Below are 24,795 nucleotides of genomic sequence, written 5' to 3'. Positions count from 1 at the left end.
TGGGGCTCTCTCATGCCGTCCCTGGGGGGGTGCGTCACCTGGGTGGGTTGATTCACTGTTGTGGTCAGCCTGTCTGGGTTGGCACGCCCCCTTGGGTTGTGCCGTGGCGGAGATCTTTGTGGGCTATACTGGCCTTGTCTCAGGATGGTAAGTTGGTGGTTGAAGATATCCCTCTAGTGGTGTGGGGGCTGTGCTTTGGCAAAGTGGGTGGGGTTATATCCTTCCTGTTTGGCCCTGTCCGGGGTGTCCTCGGATGGGGCCACAGTGTCTCCTGACCCCTCCTGTCTCAGCCTCCAGTATTTATGCTGCAGTAGTTTATGTGTCGGGGGCTAGGGTCAGTTTGTTATATCTGGAGTACTTCTCCTGTCCTATTCGGTGTCCTGTGTGAATCTAAGTGTGCGTTCTCTAATTCTCTCCTTCTCTCTTTCTTTCTCTCTCTCGGAGGACCTGAGCCCTAGGACCATGCCCCAGGACTACCTGACATGATGACTCCTTGCTGTCCCCAGTCCACCTGGCCATGCTGCTGCTCCAGTTTCAACTGGCCTGGGCCCTAGGACCATGTCCCAGGACTACCTGACATGATGACTCCTTGCTGTCCCCAGTCCACCTGGCCATGCTGCTGCTCCAGTTTCAACTGTTCTGCCTTACTATTATTCAACCATGCTGGTCATTTATGAACATTTGAACATCTTGGCCACGTTCTGTTATAATCTCCACCCGGCACAGCCAGAAGAGGACTGGCCACCCCACATATGCTCTCTCTAATTCTCTCTTTCTTTCTCTCTCTCGGAGGACCTGAGCCCTAGGACCGTGCCCCAGGACTACCTGACATGATGACTCCTTGCTGTCCCCAGTCCACCTGACTGTGCTGCTGCTCCAGTTTCAACTGTTCTGCCTTATTATTATTCGACCATGCTGGTCATTTATGAACATTTGAACATCTTGGTCATGTTCTGTTATAATCTCTACCCGGCACAGCCAGAAGAGGACTGGCCACCCCACATAGCCTGGTTCCTCTCTAGGTTTCTTCCTAGGTTTTGGCCTTTCTAGGGAGTTTTTCCTAGCCACCGTGCTTTTACACCTGCATTGTTTGCTGTTTGGGGTTTTAGGCTGGGTTTCTGTACAGCACTTTGAGATATCAGCTGATGTACGAAGGGCTATATAAATACATTTGATTTGATTTGATTTGAGATGACGGATTTCATGGCTTGCTGAAATGACATGGAATGACCCCCCCCCCAGATTCACTTTCCCACCTCTCCACTCTCTCACCTTGGCTCTCTCTCTCTATTACACACAGACTCACTCTCTCACCTATTCTTTCTCTCGTAAGCTATGGTACTCGTCTCTAGTAGGTTATATTGTCTTTGATTTGTGTTTCTCACACTCTGTGGTAGGCTATCCAGCCAGTCTGCATGCCTGTTTTACATTCCCTTCCCCAAGATGTCAGTAAACTCTCCAGAGATGAGGCCAGAGGTCATATTCATTAGGCACCAAATGTAAGAAAACTGACTGAAACAGGGAGGGACTAATGTTGTCCAATGAGAAATGCTAATTTTTGTCTTCGTTACAAAAGGTTTTGCTACGTTGTTCCCTTATGAATATGGCCCAGCAGACCAGGTGGACGGGAACAGTTCTGGGAACAGGCTCTAGACAAGAGGAGGAAGTTAGAGTTGTTGTTGGATCCAGACAACAGGATCCTCAGATTCCTTCCCCGAACTTAACTGAACTTAACCTTAGCTGAGACGTGTTTGCAAGTTGGCAGGGTGACAGAGTGCGTATATTACTCACAGTAATACAATGAAGAGGTGTGAACACAGGAAATCCCCCGTCAGTGGCATAGATCTCCATTCTGTAAGAAATATCGGTCATACATGCATCTGAGGAGTCATTTTCATTCAGAGATGGGTACATTAGATTTGTAGCTTCCCCCATAGAATGGATTTTTCACTTCTTTAAAAAACAGACACAGAGACAGTTTGGTGTTAAATAACGGTGCATTGCATTTGATTATCAGGAGAAAAAAACAGTCCCAGCCACAATGTTTTGCATTAACGCTACGAAGGCTATGATGAAAATCTATGCAATGAATTAAATTGAATCACTCTGCCAAGTTGAGCTGGTGTACACTTAGTAGGTAGCCTGGTTAAGCCAGACTGAACGCTTCACTCACCATTGTTTCTGTTCAAGTGGAACAGCATGAAACATAGCAAAATCAGTGGATGCCAGGATCATAAGTAGATGCAGTAATGTGAGCTTGTTTATGTTTTTCTCACCACTGAAACGTCTTGACAAGGCCCTCACACTGGTATGTTGGATCAGGACTGGTCACTGGTCAGAGTTCAGCTGCTCTGCTAAACTGTTGTGGTTTTCATGAGGAAAGGCAACTGCTGATCCCGTGCTTTTGCAAAAACCTGTTTGGTTGTGAGTGTACCAGAGAGAGAGAGAGAGAGTGTGTTCTGCGCTGAGTTCATGTGAATTCTTGACAGAGTGTATGCTTTGGAGTTGGGTGTAGGAGTGCTGCTGCCATTGTTTCTACAAACATCTTGGGCTGTGTATATACATAGTTACTGTGGGTGAGACTCCTCTTTCTGTGCCAATTCTCAAAGGTAGTGTTACACACCCTGTTGCATGATAAGTATTTACTTCAATAATCCCAGCCTATAAACAGTCACTCCTTGTGCTCCTTTGGGTTGTAATCTTAAAGTTGACCAATTCACAGTTTAATCTTTCCAATGTTCACTGGTTCTATTTTGGTTGCCCGATAACACCTAGAAATTCTGAGATTGCGGGTTATTCTATATAAGGGCAATTCTACAGTAACGGAATTGCGCTGAGACAAAAACCATTGATATTAAAGTTTAACAAATCATCCAAATATGTGCAAGGCCTACTTTTAACAATTTAACATTTTTACCAAAACACTTTTATTGGAAGAACTGTGCAGATGCTAAGTTCAGTAACAGAATTTTGTTAAAATCTCCTTAGTTTTTTTGTGTTGTTTTGAGGGTGCTCAACTCTAGTGGGCTTTACTGTGTACTGAACTCTATTGCACTGTACTTAACTAAACTCTACTTTTCTTTACTGAACTGAAACAAACTAGTTGATAGGCCTACCTTTTACTTGTTACTTCCGTGAACTTTCATTATCCTCTCTCATGAGGCTGAGTGATTCGAAAATATCAAGAAAATATGGGGTTTTTTGTGAATGGAATTTCAAGGCAATGTTTCTTAAACTTACAGAAGGCAGAACAATTTCTCCAGAACTAAATATAAGGGCTGATGTTAGTTGGCAGGGGTCTTCAACATTATTCTGTTTTGATGTAGACTGAGTATTCCAAGCATTAGGAACACCTTCCTAATATTGAGTTACACCACTGCCTTTTGCCCTCAGAACAGCCTCAATTCGTCTTAGAATGGACTCGAAAGTGTTCCACAGGGATGCTGGCCCATGTTGACTCCAATGCTTCCCAAAGTTGTGTCAAGTTGGCTGGATGTCATTTGGGTGGTGGACCATTCTTGATACACATGGGAAACTGTTGAGCCTGAAAAACGTTGCAGTTCTTGACACAAACCGGTGCGCCTGGCACCTACTACCATACCCCGTTCAAATATTTTGTCTCGCCCATTCACCCTCTGAATGGTACACATACACAATCCAATTTCAATTGTCTCAAGGCTTAAAAATCCTTTAACCTGTCTCCTCCCCTACACTGATTGAAGTGGATTTAACAAGTGACATCCGTAAAGGATCATAGCTTTCACCTGCAGTCACCTGGTCAGTCTGTCATGGAAAGAGCAGATATCCTTAATGTTTTGTATAGTCAGTGTATTTCTAATTCCTTTTAAGACTTTCTGGTAGATGTTTTCTAAGACCCATTTCCATCTGTTTGACCAGAAATATATTAATGTGGGATCCAGACACTGTGGGTAGATCCCCTTACCTGTACCCTGCTGCCATCTGACTCTCAGCCACCTGTTATTAAATGCCATGTTTATAGACCTGGGCATGGGTGGGCATGTGATTGGCACAGAGCTGAGCTGGGGGGGTTCTTCTGCTGGCAGCTTTGCCCATCACGGACCCCCCTCACCCTGGAAGGTACTTCTGCTGGTGTCAGATATACTATACGACATACTGTATTTTTCAATGGACAGATACCCAGATGAAGGCTGTACTGCTGATCAGTGTGTTGGTTAATATACAGTGCCTTGCAAAAGTATTCATCCTCCTTGGCGTTTTTCCTATTTTGTTGCATTACAACCTGTCATTGAAATAATTTTTTATTTAGATTTCATGTAATGGACATATACAAAATAGTCCAAATTGGTGAAGTGAGATGAAAAAAAATACTTGTTTAAAATGTAAAAAATAAAAACTGAAAAGTGGTGCATGCATATGTATTCATCCCCTTTGCTATGAAGCCCCTAAATAATATCTGGTGCAATCAATCATCATGTTGTGGGGGTGCTTTGCTGCAGGAGGGACTGGTGCACTTCACATAGTCGATGTGATGAAAATGATGTGGATATATTGAAGCAGCATCTCAAGACATCAGTCAGGAAGTTAAAGCTTGGTCGCAAATGGGTCTTCCAAATGGACAATGACCCCAAGCATACTTCCAAAGTTGTGGCATAATGGCTTAAGGACAACAAAGTCAAGTTATTGGAATGGCCATCGCAAAGCCCTGACCTCAATCCCATAGAAAAATTGTGGGCAGAACTGAAAAAGCGTGTGCGAGCAAGGAGGCCTACAAACCTGATTCAGTTACACCAGCTCTGTCAGGAGGAATGGACCGAAATTCACCCAACTTATTGTGGGAAGCTTGTGGAAGGCTACTCAACGTTTGACCCAAGTTAAACAATTTAAAGGCAATGCTACCAAATACTAATTGAGTTTATGTTAACTTCTGACCCACTGGGAATGTGATGAAAGAAATAATAGCTGAAATAAATAATTCTCTCAACTATTATTCTGACATTTCACATTCTTAAAATAAAGTGGTGATCCTAACTGACCTAAGACAGGGAATTTTTACTACAATTAAATGTCAGAAATGGTGAAAAACTGAGTTTAAATGTATTTTAAACTATTTTAAAGGTGTATGTAAACTTCCGACTTCAACTATAGATATTCCATTAAAAATCAGCCTTTTCCAGCTACAATAGTCATTTACAACATTAACAATGTCTACACTGAATTTATGATCAATTTGATGTTATTTTAATGGACAAAAATTGTTTATTTCAAAAACAAGGACATTTCTAAGTGACCCCAAACTTTTGAACAGTAGTGTATATATTCTTAATCCATTCCTTACTTAGATTTACGTGTATTTTGGGTATATGTTGTGAAACTGTTAGATTTTACATGTTAGATACTACTGCACTGTCGGAGCTAGAAGCACAAGCATTTTGCTACACCTGCAATAACATCTGATAAACACGTGTATGTGACCAATACGTTTGATTTGATTTACAGTTAGTGCATTCATCTTAAGATAGCTAGGTGGAGCAACCACACATCAGTTATAGTAAGTAAATGTTTTCTCAAAGTAGCTATCAGCAAAGTCATTGCTAGTAAGTGGGAATATGTTTAGACTCCCACACATCCAGTTTATCCCTCAATTCATGCATCTTGTTTGGACTGTGAGATAGTGTAGTTAGGTAACTCCACTGGCCAGAAACTAGAGGCTTGTGGGATAGATGTGGCCTACTATTTGAGTATCATTGGCTTACTTTACCCTTTGGCCTTTGCAGGTGTTGCTGGTGAGCAGCAGTCGGCACCCAGACCAGTGGATTGTCCCAGGAGGAGGGATGGAGCCTGAGGAGGAGCCGTGTGGAGCAGCAGTCAGAGAGGTGTATGAAGAGGTGAGCCCACCCATAGAAATGTTATTATCCTAATCATCTATCTGTAATGCACCAAGTTAGAGGAACAGTTTCCTAGATAAATGAATAGCCCTTGTAGACTCAGGTTGAAGGGGAGACCTTGGTTCTAAACGTTCTAGATTGTGCATGTTATACACTGCACAGACAGCCAGTTGAGCTAATGGTTTAGTGGTTAAGTGAAAAGAATGACAGGACTTGTTCACGGAGTCCATGTGTGTTCTGCCATGCTCTGCCCCAGAGTGTCGTGTTGACAGCTGTGAGGAATGGAGCGGTGACATTTAGAGACAGTGTCCAGTTACCCACGTCCTTCTCGTCCTGAGAGAGACATGACCCTGAATAGAGTTAAATGAGTTGCACACCAACACAGGCTGTTGGGAGCTAATAACTCAAATTGTCCATCCACTCTTCTGTCAAGTTCAACACATCCACTCCCAAGAAAGACATAATGGAAGTTTAATGGAGGTTTAATTTGCGCTTGAGTGTCAGATTTTTTTTTCAATCTTATGATTATTGCAACACAATTCAGTTTTATCATGTGTTCCCTCTTGGTGGCTAAACACCTCAAGGCACTACAGAGGGTAGTGCGTACGGCCCAGTACATCACTGGGGCGAAGCTTCCTGCCATCCAGGACCTCTATACCAGGCGGTGTCAGAGGAAGGCCCTAAAAATGTTCAAAGACTCCAGCCACCCTAGTTATAGACTGTTCTCTCTGCTACTGCACGGCAAGCTGTACTGGAGCGCCAAGTCTAGCGCCAACTTCTACCCCCAAGCCATAAGACTCCCGAACAGCTAATCAAATGGCTACCCAGACTATTTGCATTGTCCATCCTTCCTATTTTACGCTGCTGCTACTCTCTGGTTATTATCTATGCATAGTCACTTTAACTCAACCTACATGTACATATAACCATTTCGAGGACAGCTTTTTCCATCTACGTAACATTGCAAAAATCAGAAACTTTCTGTCCAAAAATGATGCAGAAAAATTAATCCATGCTTTTGTCACTTCTAGGTTAGACTACTGCAATGCTCTATTTTCCGGCTACCCGGATAAAGCACTAAATAAACTTCAGTTAGTGCTGAATACGGCTGCTAGAATCCTGACTAGAACCAAAAAATTTGATCATATTACTCCAGTGCTAGCCTCTCTACACTGGCTTCCTGTCAAAGCAAGGGCTGATTTCAAGGTTTTACTGCTAACCTACAAAGCATTACATGGGCTTGCTCCTACCTATCTCTCTGATTTGGTCCTGCCGTACATACCTACACGTACGCTACGGTCACAAGACGCAGGCCTCCTAATTGTCCCTAGAATTTCTAAGCAAACAGCTGGAGGCAGGGCTTTCTCCTATAGAGCTCCATTTTTATGGAACGGTCTGCCTACCCATGTCAGAGACGCAAACTCGGTCTCAACCTTTAAGTCTTTACTGAAGACTCATCTCTTCAGTGGGTCATATGATTGAGTGTAGTCTGGCCCAGGAGTGGGAAGGTGAACGGAAAGGCTCTGGAGCAACGAACCGCCCTTGCTGTCTCTGCCTGGCCGATTCCCCTCTTTCCACTGGGATTCTCTGCCTCTACCCTGTTACGGGGCTGAGTCACTGGCTTACTGGGGCTCTCTCATGCCGTCCCTGGGGGGGGTGCGTCACCTGGGTGGGTTGATTCACTGTTGTGGTCGGCCTGTCTGGGTTGGCGCCTCCCCTTGGGTTGTGCCGTGGCGGAGATCTTTGTGGGCTATACTCGGCCTTGTCTCAGGATGGTAAGTTGGTGGTTGAAGATATCCCTCTAGTGGTGTGGGGGCTGTGCTTTGGCAAAGTGGGTGGGGTTATATCCTTCCTGTTTGGCCCTGTCCGGGGGTGTCCTCGGGTTGGGGCCACAGTGTCTCCTGACCCCTCCTGTCTCAGCCTCCAGTATTTATGCTGCATTAGTTTATGTGTCGGGGGGCTAGGGTCAGTTTGTTATATCTGGAGTACTTCTCCTGTCCTATTCGGTGTCCTGTGTGAATCTAAGTGTGCGTTCTCTAATTCTCTCCTTCTCTCTTTCTTTCTCTCTCTCGGAGGACCTGAGCCCTAGGACCATGCCCCAGGACTACCTGACATGATGACTCCTTGCTGTCCCCAGTCCACCTGGCCATGCTGCTGCTCCAGTTTCAACTGGCCTGGGCCCTAGGACCATGTCCCAGGACTACCTGACATGATGACTCCTTGCTGTCCCCAGTCCACCTGGCCATGCTGCTGCTCCAGACCTGAGCCCTAGGACCGTGCCCCAGGACTACCTGACATGATGACTCCTTGCTGTCCCCAGTCCACCTGACTGTGCTGCTGCTCCAGTTTCAACTGTTCTGCCTTATTATTATTCGACCATGCTGGTCATTTATGAACATTTGAACATCTTGGTCATGTTCTGTTATAATCTCTACCCGGCACAGCCAGAAGAGGACTGGCCACCCCACATAGCCTGGTTCCTCTCTAGGTTTCTTCCTAGGTTTTGGCCTTTCTAGGGAGTTTTTCCTAGCCACCGTGCTTTTACACCTGCATTGTTTGCTGTTTGGGGTTTTAGGCTGGGTTTCTGTACAGCACTTTGAGATATCAGCTGATGTACGAAGGGCTATATAAATAAATTTGATTTGATAACCTCAATTACCTCGACTAACCTGTGCCCCCGCACATTGACTCTATACCGGTACCCCCCTGTATATAGCCTCGCTACTGTTATACTTCTGCTCTTTTAATTATTTGTTATTTGTATTTTTTACTTAACACTTATTTTTCTTAACTGCATTGTTTTCTTGTAAGTAAGCATTTCACTGTAAGGTCTACAGGTTGTATTCGGCGCTTGTGACAAATACATTTTGATTTCATTTTGATTTGAACCCTGTTGAGCCCATGTTTGTCAAAAATGTGGATTTGTTTTTTACCCTCAAGTATTATCTTTGTATTTCAACCATGGGCAGTTTACTTAATTTTATTACATTACAAAATATTTTACAATTCTCCCAAAACATATTGGAATTATCCCATCATAGAGCTGAAGTGTGCTGGTAGAGGCCTGTGTCATATGAGCCGGTGGTCCTGGTAACCTAGCCCCAGCCAGTGGTACCCGGGAGGGGTACAGGAACCTAAACCTGAATTATGGCTCTTCTGCAGGATCATGTGACCAGAGCCATGGGCTCCAGTCCTGGAATGCTGCCAGTTGTTGTCAGGCTCCCAAAACAGTCAGAGGCCAGGTCACAAGAATCTTTTAATATTTTTTCTCATGCTTACATCACAATCCGTTATATCTTAGTTGACCGTTTGATATTCTCATGAATGATATGATGAGTTTTGAACTTGCTCCACGGCTAAATGTCACCCACCTCCATAATGTTTCTTATCCGCCATTTAATTGAATCTGCTTTCTTTCACAAACATTATGTTTGACCTTAGCCTATATATTAGCCTGGTCACCAATATGTTTGTGTTGTCTTGCCAACTCCATCCCTAATGTGTCATTGTTTGGCATCAGTGATCTAGTGTTTTTCTTTTAAGTGGGTAAAAGCTGATCGCCGTTTGCGATGAGTAAAGTAAAGCATTCTATACTTTCAATGAATCTTTCCGCAAAAGGTGGGTAAATGTCGTTTACGTGCGTCTACCCTCTCCACTACATCTCTGTTTGGCGTGATGAATGACAATGACAGCAATAGAGTTGGCAAGATAGCACAAACAGATCTGGATCCAGGGTAACATTATAGCTATGATCATTAGCCTGTGTTCTTGGACGTGTTTTTATTTTCCAGACCAAACTGCTGTGCGCTTCAGTCCTGGGGATCCTCTCTTGAGACGGGCCAAACCATGAACAGAGAGTTAACATGCAATCCTCTTCATGGACAATTCTGAGACTGAGTTCTATGGGAGCAGAGACACGCTGTTCCCTTTGGCTAGTCACGTTGATCTGCTGGAATTCCGTCTCGGCATGAAAATATCCCACAGTCAGTCGATGTTCCCATCCGGCTTTTGCAGGGGGTGAGGGTAGAGTACTGTCAAACCTGTCGTCATTGGTTGGGAAAAATATCAAATCAAATTGTATTGGTCAAATACACATGGTTAGCGGATGTTTTTGCGAGTGTGGCAAAATGCTTGTGCTTCTAGTTCCGACAGTGCAGTAATATCTAACAAGTAATCTAACAATTCCACAACAACTACATAATACACACAAATGCAAGTAAAGGGATGGGATAAGAATATATACATAGAAATATATTGATGAACAATGACCGAGCGGCATAGGCAAGATGCAAAAGATGGTGTAGAATACAGTATAGACATATATGATGAGTAATGCAAGATATGTAAACATTATTAAAGTGGCATTATTAAAGTGACTAGTGATCTATTTATTAAAGTGGCCAATGATTTCAAGTCTGAACAGGCAGTGACTCGGGTGGTTGTTGTCCCTTGATCTTTTTGGCCTTCCTGTGACATCGGATGCTGTAGGTGTCCTGGAGGGCAGGTAGTTTGCCCCAGTGATGCGTTGTGCTCTCCACCCTCTGGAGAGCCTTGCGGTTGTGGCCGGTGCAGTTGCCGTACCAGGTGGTGATACAGCCCGACAGGAAGCTCTAAATTGTAAAAATCTGTATAAGATTGTGAGGGTTTTAGGTGACAAGCCAAATTTCTTCATCTTCTTGAGGTTGAAAAGGCGCTGTTGCGCCTTCTTCATCACACTGTCTGTGTGGGTGGACCATTTCAGTTTGTCTATGATGTGTATGCAGAGGAACTTAACTTTCCACCTTCTCCACTACTGTCCTGTCGACGTGGGTAGGGGGGTGTTCCCTCTGCTGTTTCCTGAAGTCCACGATCATCTCCTTTTGTTTTGTTGACGTTGAGTGAGAGGTTGTTTTCCTGACACCACAATCCGAGGGCCCTCACCTCCTCCCTGTAGGCTGTCTCGTTGTTGTTGGTAATCAGGCCCACTACTGTTGTGTCATCTACAAACTTTATGATTGAGTTGGAAGTGTGCATGGCCACGCAGTCATGGGTGCACAGGGAGTACAGGAGGGGTCTGAGCACGCACCCTTGTGGGGCCCCAGTGTTGAGAGTCAGCGAAGTGGAGATGTTGTTTCCTACCTTCACTACCTGGGGGCGGCCCGTCAGGAACTCCAGGATCTAATCACACAGGGCGGGGTTGAGACCCAGGGTCTATTGTGTTGAATGCTGAGCTGTAGGCAATGAACAGCATTCTTACATGGATATTGTTTCCCAGATGGGATATGTGCTTTACCAAAACGAGCAAATTTCTTGCTTGTGAATATCATGATATATGGATTATTTTTTAGTTGTCTTAATTTGTGATAAATGACTTTATCATAAAGAAATGTATTTGTTTTTGCTTAGTGAGTACCACTTTCCCCTGATTCAGCTCTTATCAAGGCTTGAACCCAGGATATCTGCCTCGCAAACACACACTCCTGAAGCGTCTTACCCAGTCGCGCACAGAAAAGCTAGCTATGCTGCAGCGCAAGTGGGGACACTTCAGGCTGTGGAGTGAGTTTCACAGACCCCCCCCCCCCCCCCCTGCTACATTCAACCCCGAAACTCACTCCTCAGTTGAGCTGAGCGCAACTGAAAATATGGGTCACGGCACCATTTAAAAGGACGCTACACTGCTTGCTTAGTGAATACCACTTCCCCCCTATTCAGCTCATACCGAGCCTTGACCTCAGGACCTCAGCCTGGTAAGCACATGTGACCATCTCCTAAAGGTCTTACCCAGTCATGCCACCGAAAAACTAGCTATTCGGCAGCATAAGTGGGGACAATTCAGGCTGAGGAGGGAATTTCACACATCCCCATATGCTACACTTACATTTAGGAGAATTTGATTCGGTTTTCTGAAATGAATTGTCTTGCTGAAGGTAATTTAACAGTATAGTACAGCTTTCTGTCCACTACATGCTAGTCCTGTAACATAACTTTTAAAAGTGTTTCTGTCTTGTGGATAATGTAGGATGTGGGAATGTATTGGTATTGGTGTTTATATACTAGCTGACTGTCCTTTGTTGTTATCTGTATGTCTGTGTCACTCCAGGCTGGTGTAAAGGGAAAGCTTGGCAGGCTACTGGGGGTTTTCGAAGTAAGCCTCACAAATCATCATGTCATATAGCACTGTACATCATGATGCATGTATCACATATCAAAACATTGCTCTCATTACAACATTATTATTAAATCCAATTCCTTAAACCTTACATAAGTGGTTTTCAAAGTTGGGGTTGTGAACCCTTGAGGAAACTGTAGTGGGGACGCCACATAATAAAAGACAAAAAGAGTACAGAAGTACAAATTATTGAGTAAATGTATTTTGGTTATTTTTGATAAGAGAGAGACAAATAAATGAATCAGGTTATTTGTTGGTGTAAAAATTGATTTTAAGGTTGTGTCATTAGATTTGGGCTGGGGTGGGGTTGCCAGAAATTCTGGCAAAACAATGGGTTTCCCGGTGAAAAAGTTTGAATACAACACAACACTTAAAAGCCCTGCATGTAATACAGAAACACTTCCAAGACTGAAATGATATTATTATGAGTTGAAGCAGTCTGTCTGTTTGTCTGTCTTTTAGCACAACCAGGACAGGAAACACAGGACGTACGTCTATGTCCTGACTGTGACAGAGACCTTGGAGGACTGGGAGGATTCTGTCAACATCGGTAGGCTTCTACTGTATGATGACATCTGGTTAGGGAGAACTATTTTCCCACATTTCTTTACACCTTCGTGCATGTCTTTCGTCTAAGCATTTCCTCTCCGACACAATTGGTGGGAAACTGGGAACTTTTCTTGAGAAATTTAGACAAACAATCTTTTCTTCCTACAACACTATGTCTTTCTTTCTCCCCCCCCCCCTCCTGTTTCTCTCACACCCTGGACCCTGGTCTTTCTCTCTGCCAGTCTGTGATTGCAACACACAAACACACTTGTGCATCACGAAACAAAAGGGTTTGATCTCCTTTTTTTTGAGGACTTTTAGTTTACCTCCAGGGTACTTAATGAAAATCATCATCATATCATATTTTAATAGAGAGTGTATTAAAGTCAATTCCAGTACGTCATTTATATCATGAAAAGACAAACACACGAATACTGCTTGGAGTGTGTAAATTGGAGTTGCATACAGTAGTGCTCATGTTGTATCAAAAAACAAATTCTTTAGATTGCTAAAATAGGTTAGAGAAATTGAACACTTTCATGTTAGGACGATAGGGCTTCATATAGAGGCTGAACTCAGTTCAGTTAGTAGGAGACCTCTAGTAAACCCTGAGAGGGGAATTAAGACCGACAGACTGACAGGGTCTCTGTTGTCACTTAAGATACTGGCCCAGAGGGACATGTCCATGTCTGTACATGTCTACAGTAATAGTTGTCAAACACCTGTTGAACTTCACTAATGTCAGCGTCTAGCTGGATTTCAAAATAACATTTGAAGAATGGTTAGACAATACAGTCATGGCCAAAGAAATATCTGAGAATGACACAAATATTAATTTTCACAAAGTTTGCTGCTTCAGTGTCTTTAGATATTTTTGTCAGATGTTACTATGGAATACTAAAGTATGATTACAAGCATTTCATAAGTGTCAAAGGCTTTTATTGACAATTACATGAAGTTGATGCAAAGAGTTTGCAGTGTTGACCCTTCTTTTTCAAGACCTCTGCAATCTGCCCTGGCATGCTGTCAATTAACTTCTGGGCCACATCCTGACTGATGGCAGCCCATTCTTGCATGATCAATGCTTGGAGTTTGTCAGAATTTCTGGGTTTTTGTTTGTCCACCCACCTCTTGAGGATTGACCACAAGTTCTCAATGGGATTAAGGTCTGGGGAGTTTCCTGGCCATGGACCCAAAATATCGATATTTTGTTCCCCGGGCCACTTAGTTATCACTTTTGCCGTATGGCAAGGTGCTCCATCATGCTGGAAAAGGCCTTGTTCATCACCAAACTGTTCCTGGATGGTTGGGAGAAGTTGCTCTCGGAGGATGTGTTGGTGCCATTCTTTATTCATGGCTGTGTTATTAGGCAAAATTGTGAGTGAGCCCACTCCCTTGGCTGAGAAGCAACCCCACACATGAATGGGCTCGGGATGCTTTACTGTTGGCATGACACAGGACTGATGGTAGCGCTCACCTTGTCTTCTCCGGACAAGCTTTTTTCCGGATGCCCCATACAAGCGGAAAGGGGATTCATCAGAGAAAATGACTTTACCCCTGTACCTTTTGCAGAATATCAATCTGTCCCTGATGTTTTTCCAGGAGAGAAGTGGCTTCTTTGCTGCCCTTGACACCAGGCCATCCTCCAAAAGTCTTCGCATCACTGTGCATGCAGATGCACTCACACCTGCCTGCTGCCATTCCTGAGCAAGCTCTGTACTTGTGGTGCCCTGATCCCGCTACTGAATCAACTTTAGGAGACAGTCCTGGTGCTTGCTGGACTTTCTTAGGTGCCCTGAATCCAACAATTGAACCGCTCTCCTTGAGGTTCTTGATGATCCGATATATGGTTGATTTGGGTGCAATCTTACTGGCATCAATATCCTTGCCTGTGAAGCCCTTTTTGTGCAAAGCAATGATGACGGCACGTGTTTCCTTGCAGGTAACCATGATTGACAGAGGAAGAACAATGATTCCAAGCACCACCCTCCTTTTGAAGCGTCCAGTCTGTTATTCGAACTCAATCAGCATGATAGAGTGATCTCCAGCCTTGTCCTCGTCAACACTCACACCTGTGTTAACGAGAGAATCACTGACATGATGTCAGCTGGTCCTTTTGTGGCAGGGCTGAAATGCAGTGGAAATGTTTTTGGGGGATTCAGTTCATTTGCATTGGAAAATAGGGACTTTGCAATTAATTTCAATTCATCTGATCACTCTTCATAACATTCTGGAGTATATGCAAATTGCCATTATACAAACTGAGGCAGCAGACTTTGTGAAAATGTATATTTGTGTCATTCAAAACTTTTGTCCACGACTGTACAGTATTTAATGTTCACTTATGTTTTGAAACTTAGTTTGTATATCTATAAAAGGTCAATCAAATTGTATCAAATTATAATGAGATGAAACTGGCCAAATTGTGTTTTTAAAAAGTTGCTTGTATATGTGTGTTATTTCCATGAAGACAATTTCCATGTTCAGTAACTATGTGGTATCTGTGCAAATGACTGTCAAGTAAATATTGTACAGGAGAAAACACCACACTAACTAGACACATTCTACACAGCACTGTAGTTGAAAAATGATCACCATAATTGTTTAGGAGGCTGTAGCCAGTGGGGCAATTCCACACCAACGGGAGCAGGAAATATTTTTGGTATGTCAGATTGTTCTGCCAATTCTCACATAGAAACTTAATTGAGAGGAGTTACATTTGACATGCTTTTTACATTTGTATCACAAACATTTTAGAGAAAATAGTGATGAAAGTGAGTTTGTAAGATCTTATGACCCGTGTGCTCGAACATATACACATTTAGGGCCTCCCGGGTGGCGCAGTGGTTAAGGGCGCTGTACTGCAGCGCCAGCTGTGCCATCAGAGTCCCTGGGTTCGCGCCCAGGCTCTGTCGTAACCGGCCGCGACCGGGAGGTCCGTGGGGCGACGCACAATTGGCCTAGCGTCGCCCGGGTTAGGGAGGGCTTGGTCGGTAGGGGTGTCCTTGTCTCATCGCGCACCAGCGACTCCTGTGGCGGGCTGGGTGCAGTGTGCGCATTGGTGCGGCTGGCTTCCGGGTTGGATGCGCACTGTGTTAAGAAGCAGTGCGGCTTGGTTGGGTTGTGTATCGGAGGACGCATGACTTTCAACCTTCGTCTCTCCCGAGCCCGTACGGGAGTTGTAGCGATGAGACAAGATAGTAGCTACTACAACAATTGGATACCACGAAATTGGGGAGAAAAAGGGGGAAAAATTCAACAAAAAAAAAAGAACATATGCACATTTTCCAATTAATTAATTTAACATATTAATATTCTTTATGATAAATAAAAGAATGTGAAAAGTTGTATTTCAGAATATAGACATATAAGGAGTATAATGACACCAAGATGTTCTGTGTCATGTATGGTGCATGGATCATAAGATCTTACAGGAGGCATGTATACAGTAGGTCTATAAAGGGCCTAAAATTGCCACTTTCCGCCTTTGATGTGCACAGTTGTTTTCAAGTCACTGCGCTGTGGCCCCTCCCTCTGTCCTCTCTTGCCCTATACAAGGCCTGTGACTGTGCCCGATCAGGTTCTACATTTGTGGGCTTGTCTTACAAGTTACACTCACCTGCTCCTCCAGGGCTAGCGCTAGCGCTACCTCAGGGGTCAGTGTATCCCCCCCACACACACACACACTACTCCCCCTCAGTATCCCATTTTAATGTCAGAGGGCACTTGAGGGCCTTTTGCAAAATACTTGAATGATAATATATGTGTAGCAATTGGACGGCAGGAGAAAGTGGTTTTTAAGAGCTGTATAAATAACTGATAGTTAACCGGACAGATGTTTTTTATGGGAACGCATTATACAGAGGCTTTGGTTGGAAGCCGAGGTGATGGCTTCATAAACACATTTACATTACATTTACATTTAAGTCATTTAGCAGACGCTCTTATCCAGAGCGACTTACAAATTGGTGCTTTCACCTTATGACATCCAGTGGAACAGCCACTTTACAATAGTGCATCTAGGTCTTTTAAGGGGGGAGAAGGATTACTTTATCCTATCCTAGGTATTCCTTAAAGAGGTGGGGTTTCAGGTGTCTCCGGAAGGTGGTGATTGACTCCGCTGTCCTGGCGTACGTGAGGGAGTTTGTTCCACCATTGGGGGCCAGAGCAGCGAACAGTTTTGACTGGGCTGAGCGGGAACTGTACTTCCTCAGTGGTAGGGAGGCGAGCAGGCCAGAGGTGGATGAACGCAGTGCCCTTGTTTGGGTGTAGGGCCTGATCAGAGCCTGGAGGTAGTGAGGTGCCGTTCTCACAGCTCCGTAAAAGCACCATGGTCTTGTAGCGGATGCGAGCTTCAACTGGAAGCCAGTGGAGAGAGCGGAGGAGCGGGGTGACGTGAGAGAACTTGGGAAGGTTGAACACCAGACGGGCTGCGGCGTTCTGGATGAGTTGTAGGGTTTAATGGCACAGGCAGGGAGCCCAGCCAACAGCGAGTTGCAGTAATCCAGACGGGAGATGACAAGTGCCTGGATTAGGACCTGCGCCGCTTCCTGTGAGGCAGGGTCGTGTCTCTGCGGATGTTGTAGAGCATGAACCTAAGGAACTTGATGTTATTTGAAACGACAGGGTGTTGTCCAGGATCACGCCAAGGTTCTTAGCGCTCTGGGACGAGGACACAATGGAGTTGTCAACCGTGATGGCGAGATCATGGAACGGGCAGTCCTTCCCGGGAGGAAGAGCAGCTCCGTCTTGCCGAGGTTCAGCTTGCAGGTGATGATCCGTCATCCACACTGATATGTCTGCCAGACATGCAGAGATGCGATTCGCCACCTGGTCGCAGAAGGGGGAAAGGAGAAGATTAATTGTGTGTCGTCTGCATAGCAATGATAGACATTTAACATTTACATTTAAGTCATTTAGCAGACGCTCTTATCCAGAGCGACTTACAAATTGGTGCGTTCACCTTAAGACATCCAGTGGAACAGCCACTTTACAATAGTGCATCTAAATCTTTTAAGGGGGTGAGAAGGATTACTTTATCCTATCCTAGGTATTCCTGAAAGAGGTGGGGTTTCAGGTGTCTCCGGAAGGTGGTGATTGACTCCGCTGTCCTGGCGTCGTGAGGGAGTTTGTTCCACCATTGGGGGCCAGAGCAAACAGTTTTGACTGGGCTGCGCGGGAACTTTTCCTCAGTGGTAGGGAGGCGAGCAGGCCAGAGGTGGATGAACGCAGAGCCCTTGTTTGGGTGTAGGGCCTGATCAGAGCCTGGAGGTACTGAGGTGCCGTTCCCCTCACAGCTCCGTAGGCAAGCACCATGGTCTTGTAGCGGATGCGAGCTTCAACTGGAAGCCAGTGGAGAGAGCGGAGGAGCGGGGTGACGTGATAGGAGAGACCATGTGAGGTTATGACAGAGCCAAGTGACTTGGTGTATAGCGAGAATAGGAGAGGGCCTAGAACAGAGCCCTGGGGGACACCAGTGGTGAGAGCACGTGGTGAGGAGACGGATTCTCGCCACGCCACCTGGTAGGAGCGACCTGTCAGGTAGGGCGCAATCCAAGCGTGGGCCGCGCCGGAGATGCCCAACTCGGAGAGGGTGGAGAGGAGGATCTGATGGTTCACAGTATCGAAGGCAGCCGATAGGTCTAGAAGGATGAGAGCAGAGGAGAGAGAGTTAGCTTTAGCAGTGCGGAGCGCCTCCGTGATACAGAGAAGAGCAGTCTCAGTTGAATGACTAGTCTTGAAACCTGACTGATTTGGATCAAGAAGGTCATTCTGAGAGAGATAGCGGGAGAGCTGGCCAAGGACGGCACGTTCAAGGGTTTTGGAGAGAAAAGAAAGAAGGGATACTGGTCTGTAGTTGTTGACATCGGAGGGATCAGTGTAGGTTTTTTCAGAAGGGGTGCAACTCTTCGCTCTCTTGAAGACGGGAGGGACGTAGCCAGCGGTCAGGGATGAGTTGATGGCGAGGTGAGGTAAGGGAGAAGGTCACCGGAGATGGTCTGGAGAAGAGAGGAGGGGATAGGGTCAAGCGGGCAGGTTGTTGGGCTGCCGGCCGTCACAAGACGCGAGATGTCATCTGGAGAGAGAGGGGAGAAAGAGGTCAGAGCACAGGGTAGGGCAGTGTGAGCAGAACCAGGGTGTTTTGACTTAGCAAACGAGGATCGGATGTCGTCGACCTTCTTTTCAAAATGGTTGAGGTCATCTGCAGAGAGGGAGGAGGGGGGAGGGGGAGGAGGATTCAAGAGGGAGGAGAAGGTGGCAAAGAGCTTCCTAGGGTTAGAGGCAGATGCTTGGAATTTAGAGTGGTAGAAAGTGGCTTTAGCAGCAGAGACAGAGGAGGAAAATGTAGAGAGGAGGGAGTGAAAGGATGCCAGGTCTGCAGGGAGGCGAGTTTTCCTCCATTTCCGCCGGCTGCCCGGACCCTGTTCTGTGAGCTCGAATGAGTGGAGCCACGGAGCGGGAGGGGAGGACCGAGCCGGCCTGGAGGATAGGGGACATAGAGAGTCAAAGGATGCAGAAAGGGAGGAGAGGAGGGTTGAGGAGGCAGGATCAGGAGATAGGTTGGAGAAGGTTTGAGCAGAGGGAAGAGATGATAGGATGGAAGAGGAGAGAGTAGCGGGGGAGAGAGAGCGAAGGTTGGGACGGCGCGATACCATCCGAGTAGGGGCAGTGTGGGAAGTGTTGGATGAGAGCGAGAGGGAAAAGGATACAAGGTAGTGGTCTTTTACTTGGAGGGAGTTGCAATGAGGTTAGTGGAGGAACAGCATCTAGTAAAGATGAGGTCGAGCGTATTGCCTGCCTTGTGAGTAGGGGGAAGGTGAGAGGGTGAGGTCAAAAGAGGAGAGGAGTGGAAAGAAGGAGGCAGAGAGGAATGAGTCAAAGGTAGACGTGGGGAGGTTAAAGTCGCCCAGAACTGTGAGAGGTGAGCCGTCCTCAGGAAAGGAGCTTATCAAGGCATCAAGCTCATTGATGAACTCTCCGAGGGAACCTGGAGGGCGATAAATGATAAGGATGTTAAGCTTGAAAGGGCTGGTAACTGTGACAGCATGGAATTCAAAGGAGGCGATAGACAGATGGGTAAGGGGGGAAAGAGAGAATGACCACTTGGGAGAGATGAGGATCCCGGTGCCACCACCCCGCTGACCAGAAGCTCTCGACAGGATGAATGACAGAAATGTCTAATCCTACTAAAGTTCACAACATTCAGCAGCATTAATGTAAAAAAATGTCAGAGCTGATTGGTGTTTAGGGGTGAGGATAATGTGTAAAGGACTACAGAGGTTTAGTCACTGTTTTCAAATAAATGTTTGTATGGGGAAGTCCAACAAGAAGCACATTCAGTGCTTTTTAAATTTTTCAGACCCCTTACCTTTTTCCACATTTTGTTATATTACAGCCTTATTCTAAAATTGATTAAATTGTTTTTATCCCCCTCATTAATCTACAAACACCCCATGATGAAAAAGCAAAAACAGGTTTTTAAAAATGTTTCTATATGTACAGTACCAGTCAAAAGTTTGGACACACTTACTCATTCAAGGGTTGTTCTTTATTTAAAAAATGTTCTACATTGTAGAATAATCTTGAAGACATCAAAACAATGAAATAACACATATGGAATCATGTAGTTACCAAAAAAGTGTTAAACTAATCCAAATATATTTGATATTTGAGATTCTTCAAAGTAGCCACCCTTTACCTTGATGGCAGGCATTGCTCAAAATTACAACCAACTAATTGCGGCATTAGCGCAAAAATGGAAGGGGGAGAAAGTGAGAAATTCTGATTCATTCAAAAAAGTATACCAGTTCCATTTAAGGACCAAAAAATTGCCAGCTGTGCCATATAGATTGTAAAATAGTTGGGAAAAGATTTTCAATGTCCCGATTCCATGACATATTGTTCATGAACTGATACACAAAACAATGCTGGATACAAAACTTAGTTCTTCAATTTAAGTTATTATACAGAATTCTTGCAACAAATAAAATGTTATATACAGTGCATTCATAAAATACTCAACCCCCTTGACTTTTTCCACATTGTGTTACATTACAGCCTTATTCTAAAATGAATTAAATTGATTTTTCCCCCCTCAATCTACACACAGTACCCCATAATGTAAAAAAAAGGGGGTTTTAGACATTTTTGCAAATGTATATTTTATCACATTTACATAATGATTCATACCCTTTACTCAGTATTTTGTTGAAGCACCTTTGGCAGCGACTACTGCCTCGAGTCTTCTTGGGTATGACCCTACATTCTTTGGCACACCTGTATTTGGGGAGTTTCTCCACTTCTCTGCAGATCCTCTCAAATTCTGTCAGGTTGGATGAGGAGTGTCGCTGCACAGCTATTTTCAGGCCTCTCCAGAAATGTTTGATGCGGTTCAAGTCCGGGCTTTGGCTGGGCCCCTCAAGGATATTCAGAGTCTTGTCCCGAAGCCACTCCAGCGTTGTCTTGGCTATGTGCTTAGGGTCATTGTACTGTTGGAAGGTGAACCTTCACCCCAGTCTGAGGTCCTGAGCGTTCTGGAGCTGAACAAGCATCCCCACAGCTGAAAAACATCCCCACAGCATGATGCTGCCGCGACCATGCTTCACCGTAGGGGTGGTGCCAGGTTTCTTCCAGATGTGGCTCTTGGCATTCAGGCCAAAGAGTTTAATCTTGGTTTCATCAGACCAGAGAATCTTATTTCTCATGGTCTGAGAGTCCTTTAGGTGCTTTTTGGCAAACTCCAAGCGGGCTGTCATGTGCCTTTTCCTGAAGTGTGGCTTCCATCTGGCCACTCCACCATAAAGGCCTGATTGGTGGAGATGTTCGATGTACCGATTCCGTGACATATGGTTCATGAACTGATACACAAAACAACACTGGATTCAAAACTTTATTTTTCAATTTACGTTATTATACAAAATTCTTGCAAACAATAGAATGTTATATACAGTGCATTCGGAAAGTATTCAAACCCCTTGACTTTTTGTCATGTGCCTTTTACTGGGGAGTGGCTTCCATCTGGCCACTCTACCAGAAAGGCATGATTGGTGGAGTGGTGCAGGGATCGTTGTACTTCTGGAAGGTTCTCCCATCTCCACAGAGGAACTTTGCAGCTATGACAGAGTGACCATCAGGTTCTTGTTCACCTCTCTGACCAAGGCCCTTCTCCCCAAATTGCTCAGTTTGGCTGGGTGGCCAGCTCTAGGAAGAGTCTTGGTGATTCCAAACTTCTTCCATTTAAGAATATTGTGTTCTTGGTACCCTTCCCCAGATCTGTGCCCGACACAATCCTGTCTCTGAGCTCTACGGACAATTCCTTCGACCTCATGGCTTGGGACCTTACATAGACAGATGTGTGCCTTTCCAAATCTTGTCCTATGATTGAATTTACCACAGGTGGACTTCAATCAAGTTGTAGAAATGTCTCAAGGATGATCAATGGAAACAGGATGCACCTGAGTTCAATTTTGAGTTCCAAGGTTCCAAACTTTTGTGAAACATCACAGCACATTTTTTTTAAATATATGTAAAATAGAAAGCAAAACTGCATGGTGTTCAGAGATAGATGGGACGGGTTGAGTGGAGCTGAAGGGTGGGATTAAAAATAAGATAACTGTTGTAAAATATACTGTGTATGTGTAACGGATGTAAAACGGCTAGCCTAGTTAGCGGTGTGCTCTAAATAGCGTTTCAATCGGTGACGTCACTTGCTCTGAGACCTTGAAGTAGTAGTTCCCCTTGCTCTGCAAGGGCCGCAGCTTTTGTGGAGCGATGGGTAACGATGCTTCGTGGGTGACTGTTGTTGATGTGTGCAGAGGGTCCCTGGTTCGCGCCCGGGTATGGGCGAGGGGACGGTCTAAAGTTATACTGTTACATATGTAAAATGTATATAGTTTCAGAACTTTTGTGAAAATGCAGAGTTGAAAAATATATGGCTAATAGAAATCAAAACTGGATGGTCTTCAGAGATAGATGGGATGGGTTGAGGTTAGCTGAAGGATGGGACTAAAAACAAGGAAAATGTAACTATTGTAAAATATACTGTGTCTGTAAAATGTGTATAGTATGTATAAGCTGAAAGTAGAAGCCTAAGTGTTGTCTATTAGTTTACTCCATATAGGGGAGGGGTGGTAGTCTTATATATCTGCAATATTAAATCTGATCTACCCCCAAATGAAAAATAAAGCTGTTTTGTTTGTTTTCAATCACAGTAAGGTGCTTGATCATTAAGCAGAAATGTTTTGATATCATGATAAAAAATGGCTGCATTGGGTCTTTAATACAGCCCTCATCTGACCTCTCTCTCAGTCCCCCCCCCCTCTCTCTGCTACCTATTTCTCTATGCTACCTATTTCAGGTAGGAAACGGAAGTGGTTCAAGATCGACGAGGCTATCCAGGTGTTGCAGTGCCACAAGCCTGTCCATGCGGAGTACCTGCACCGACTCACAGTCACCTGTAACCCCACCTGCAGCTCTACCTGTTGTGACCCCACCAATGGCAACACCTGGGTCTCCCCCCTGACGGACGACAAAGCCCCTCACTACGTCACCTCCACACAGGGGACAGATAGAGGACCACCCTTGGTCAACAGATAGGAAAGACATCGCAATCAAATCAAAGGAACCAGCATCATAAGAGGACCTAGCCTAGGTGCCAGTCTGTTTCTGCCATCTTGCCAACTCCTTGTGGTCATGTTTGGCTTTCTATCATCAGAATGACATCAACCTCAGAGTCAGAGGTCTTTTGTTTCAAGTTATTCTTATTCTACATTTTGATTCCATAAAGTCAGTCTACTACGTTCTTTGGTCAATGCAGCCCTTTGGTGAACTGCTTTCTATGGGAAGTAGCTCTGGTAGGCCAATAGAAGGTAGTGTTCGCTCTAGAAAGGCTCATGTCCTTTATGCCAAAACCCCAATTGCTGTTTAGTTTAAGTGAGTCTCATAACTTTATCTCTTCACTGCCAAAGTACATGTCATAGAGATATCTCCTGTTGAACAAGTAAATAACTTATTTGGTTAAGTGATATCTAATTTTTAGTTTCCCATTTCCTACTGCTTATAGTTGTATAGTAATAAGTAGCACCATTTCCATGTCCTTATGAGCTGTTTTCTAGTTTACATAGTGAGTTTGAAAGAGCAGCTTTGGCCTAGAAACTGGATCATTTAAAAGACTGTTTGCTTATCTACAACCACACAGTATTGCGCAAGAACAAAAGCCCAATAATGGTTTTAACAAATATGTTTTGAGTGGGAAAATGTTTTAAGTGGGAACATATTCCAAGTTACATTGATATTTTTCTGTGAGGGCTCTAATATAACTTACAGGGATATTTTTCTGTGTCGGCCTGCATGATTGACTAGTGAAAGCATAAAGGCCTGTGACTGACATGTCTTTCAAACGGAACACAGAACAGAGTCCTATCAAGTGTCTTAACAGCCATAGTAACCTGTTGTAATGTGTGTCAAATTCATAAGATGTGAATGTGGGCACTGGGAGGGAAAACAGATCATTTTAGCACAGATACTTTTACTAGCCTGGTGAAACCAGCCTAATTGTGTGATAGCTCACATTTAGTTTCACTTGACAATTAAAAAAAAAAAAAATGTGAGTACATCGGTCAGTCTGCTTGACCAGGCTATTTTTTTGCTGGAGGAGAAATATATTGTCATAGAAAGGTTTGAGAGGGCTTGTGCCTTGAGCTGATTGTCAAGGAGACTATGATGCTTTTGCATTGTATTTAGAATGTATGTGAGGATTACATTTTTTGATATGTACATTATTAATGGCCGCCGCCATTAATCATTAGAATTTTGAGTATTTAAACAGGACAGAGGATACACAAGAATATCTGCTCTGGCAGCTCTGGCTTTGACATGTAACTGAAAGGATCAAAAACTGATGCTATTATAAAATAGCATGTGTTAGTTATTTTATCTTTCCAATCAAAGTGATTGAGGGTTACACAACTGCATGTGTACACAAATGTGTACCCATAATGTGTTCTCTGCTCTTCACTCTCGTTCTTAAATAAAGATACTGTGTTTAAATATCAAAACTGGACTATGTTTTTGATGATTGAGTTTCTCAAAGTAGACTATTATAGCTTGTGTGTTTATTAAATGTTTTAGTCAAATGTAACACCCAAGTTTTCAAACGTCAACTATCCTTCAGAGGCATTGCTCTCGTTGTAAGATATTCCATTCTATAGACCACCAAGAGTCTACTATAAG

General features: G+C 44.3%; 2 protein-coding genes across 3 annotated transcripts in view; one reads left to right on the top strand and one right to left on the bottom strand.

Annotated features, from left to right (window-relative positions):
• c1qtnf13 (C1q and TNF related 13) overlaps positions 1-2,369 on the bottom strand; it is a 42,038-nt gene extending 39,669 nt beyond the window's left edge. Inside the window, exons 1-2 of one of the 2 annotated variants that reach the window (XM_065009801.1) lie at positions 2,277-2,369; positions 1,792-1,852 (exon numbers count right to left, since the gene is read on the bottom strand). The gene's annotated coding sequence lies outside the window, so the exon portion shown is untranslated. Of the gene's footprint in view, positions 1-1,791; positions 2,015-2,276 lie in introns of those variants that run through there. The other variant, XM_065009802.1, reaches the window with a different exon arrangement.
• LOC115109552 (diphosphoinositol polyphosphate phosphohydrolase 3-beta-like) overlaps positions 1-24,614 on the top strand; it is a 39,343-nt gene extending 14,729 nt beyond the window's left edge. The window contains exons 2-5 of the mRNA XM_029634557.2: positions 5,757-5,867; positions 11,947-11,991; positions 12,478-12,565; positions 22,922-24,614. Coding sequence (XP_029490417.1) covers positions 5,757-5,867; positions 11,947-11,991; positions 12,478-12,565; positions 22,922-23,160 — 483 coding nt within the window. The 3' untranslated portion in view covers positions 23,161-24,614. The remainder of the gene's footprint in view (positions 1-5,756; positions 5,868-11,946; positions 11,992-12,477; positions 12,566-22,921) is intronic.
• Positions 24,615-24,795: the final 181 nt, after the last annotated feature.

This window comes from Oncorhynchus nerka, linkage group LG25 (assembly GCF_034236695.1).
Source record: "Oncorhynchus nerka isolate Pitt River linkage group LG25, Oner_Uvic_2.0, whole genome shotgun sequence".
Taxonomy (NCBI): Eukaryota; Metazoa; Chordata; class Actinopteri; order Salmoniformes; family Salmonidae; genus Oncorhynchus; species Oncorhynchus nerka.
The sequence above is the reverse complement of the archived record's forward strand: the minus strand, read 5'-3'. Positions and strand labels throughout refer to the sequence as shown.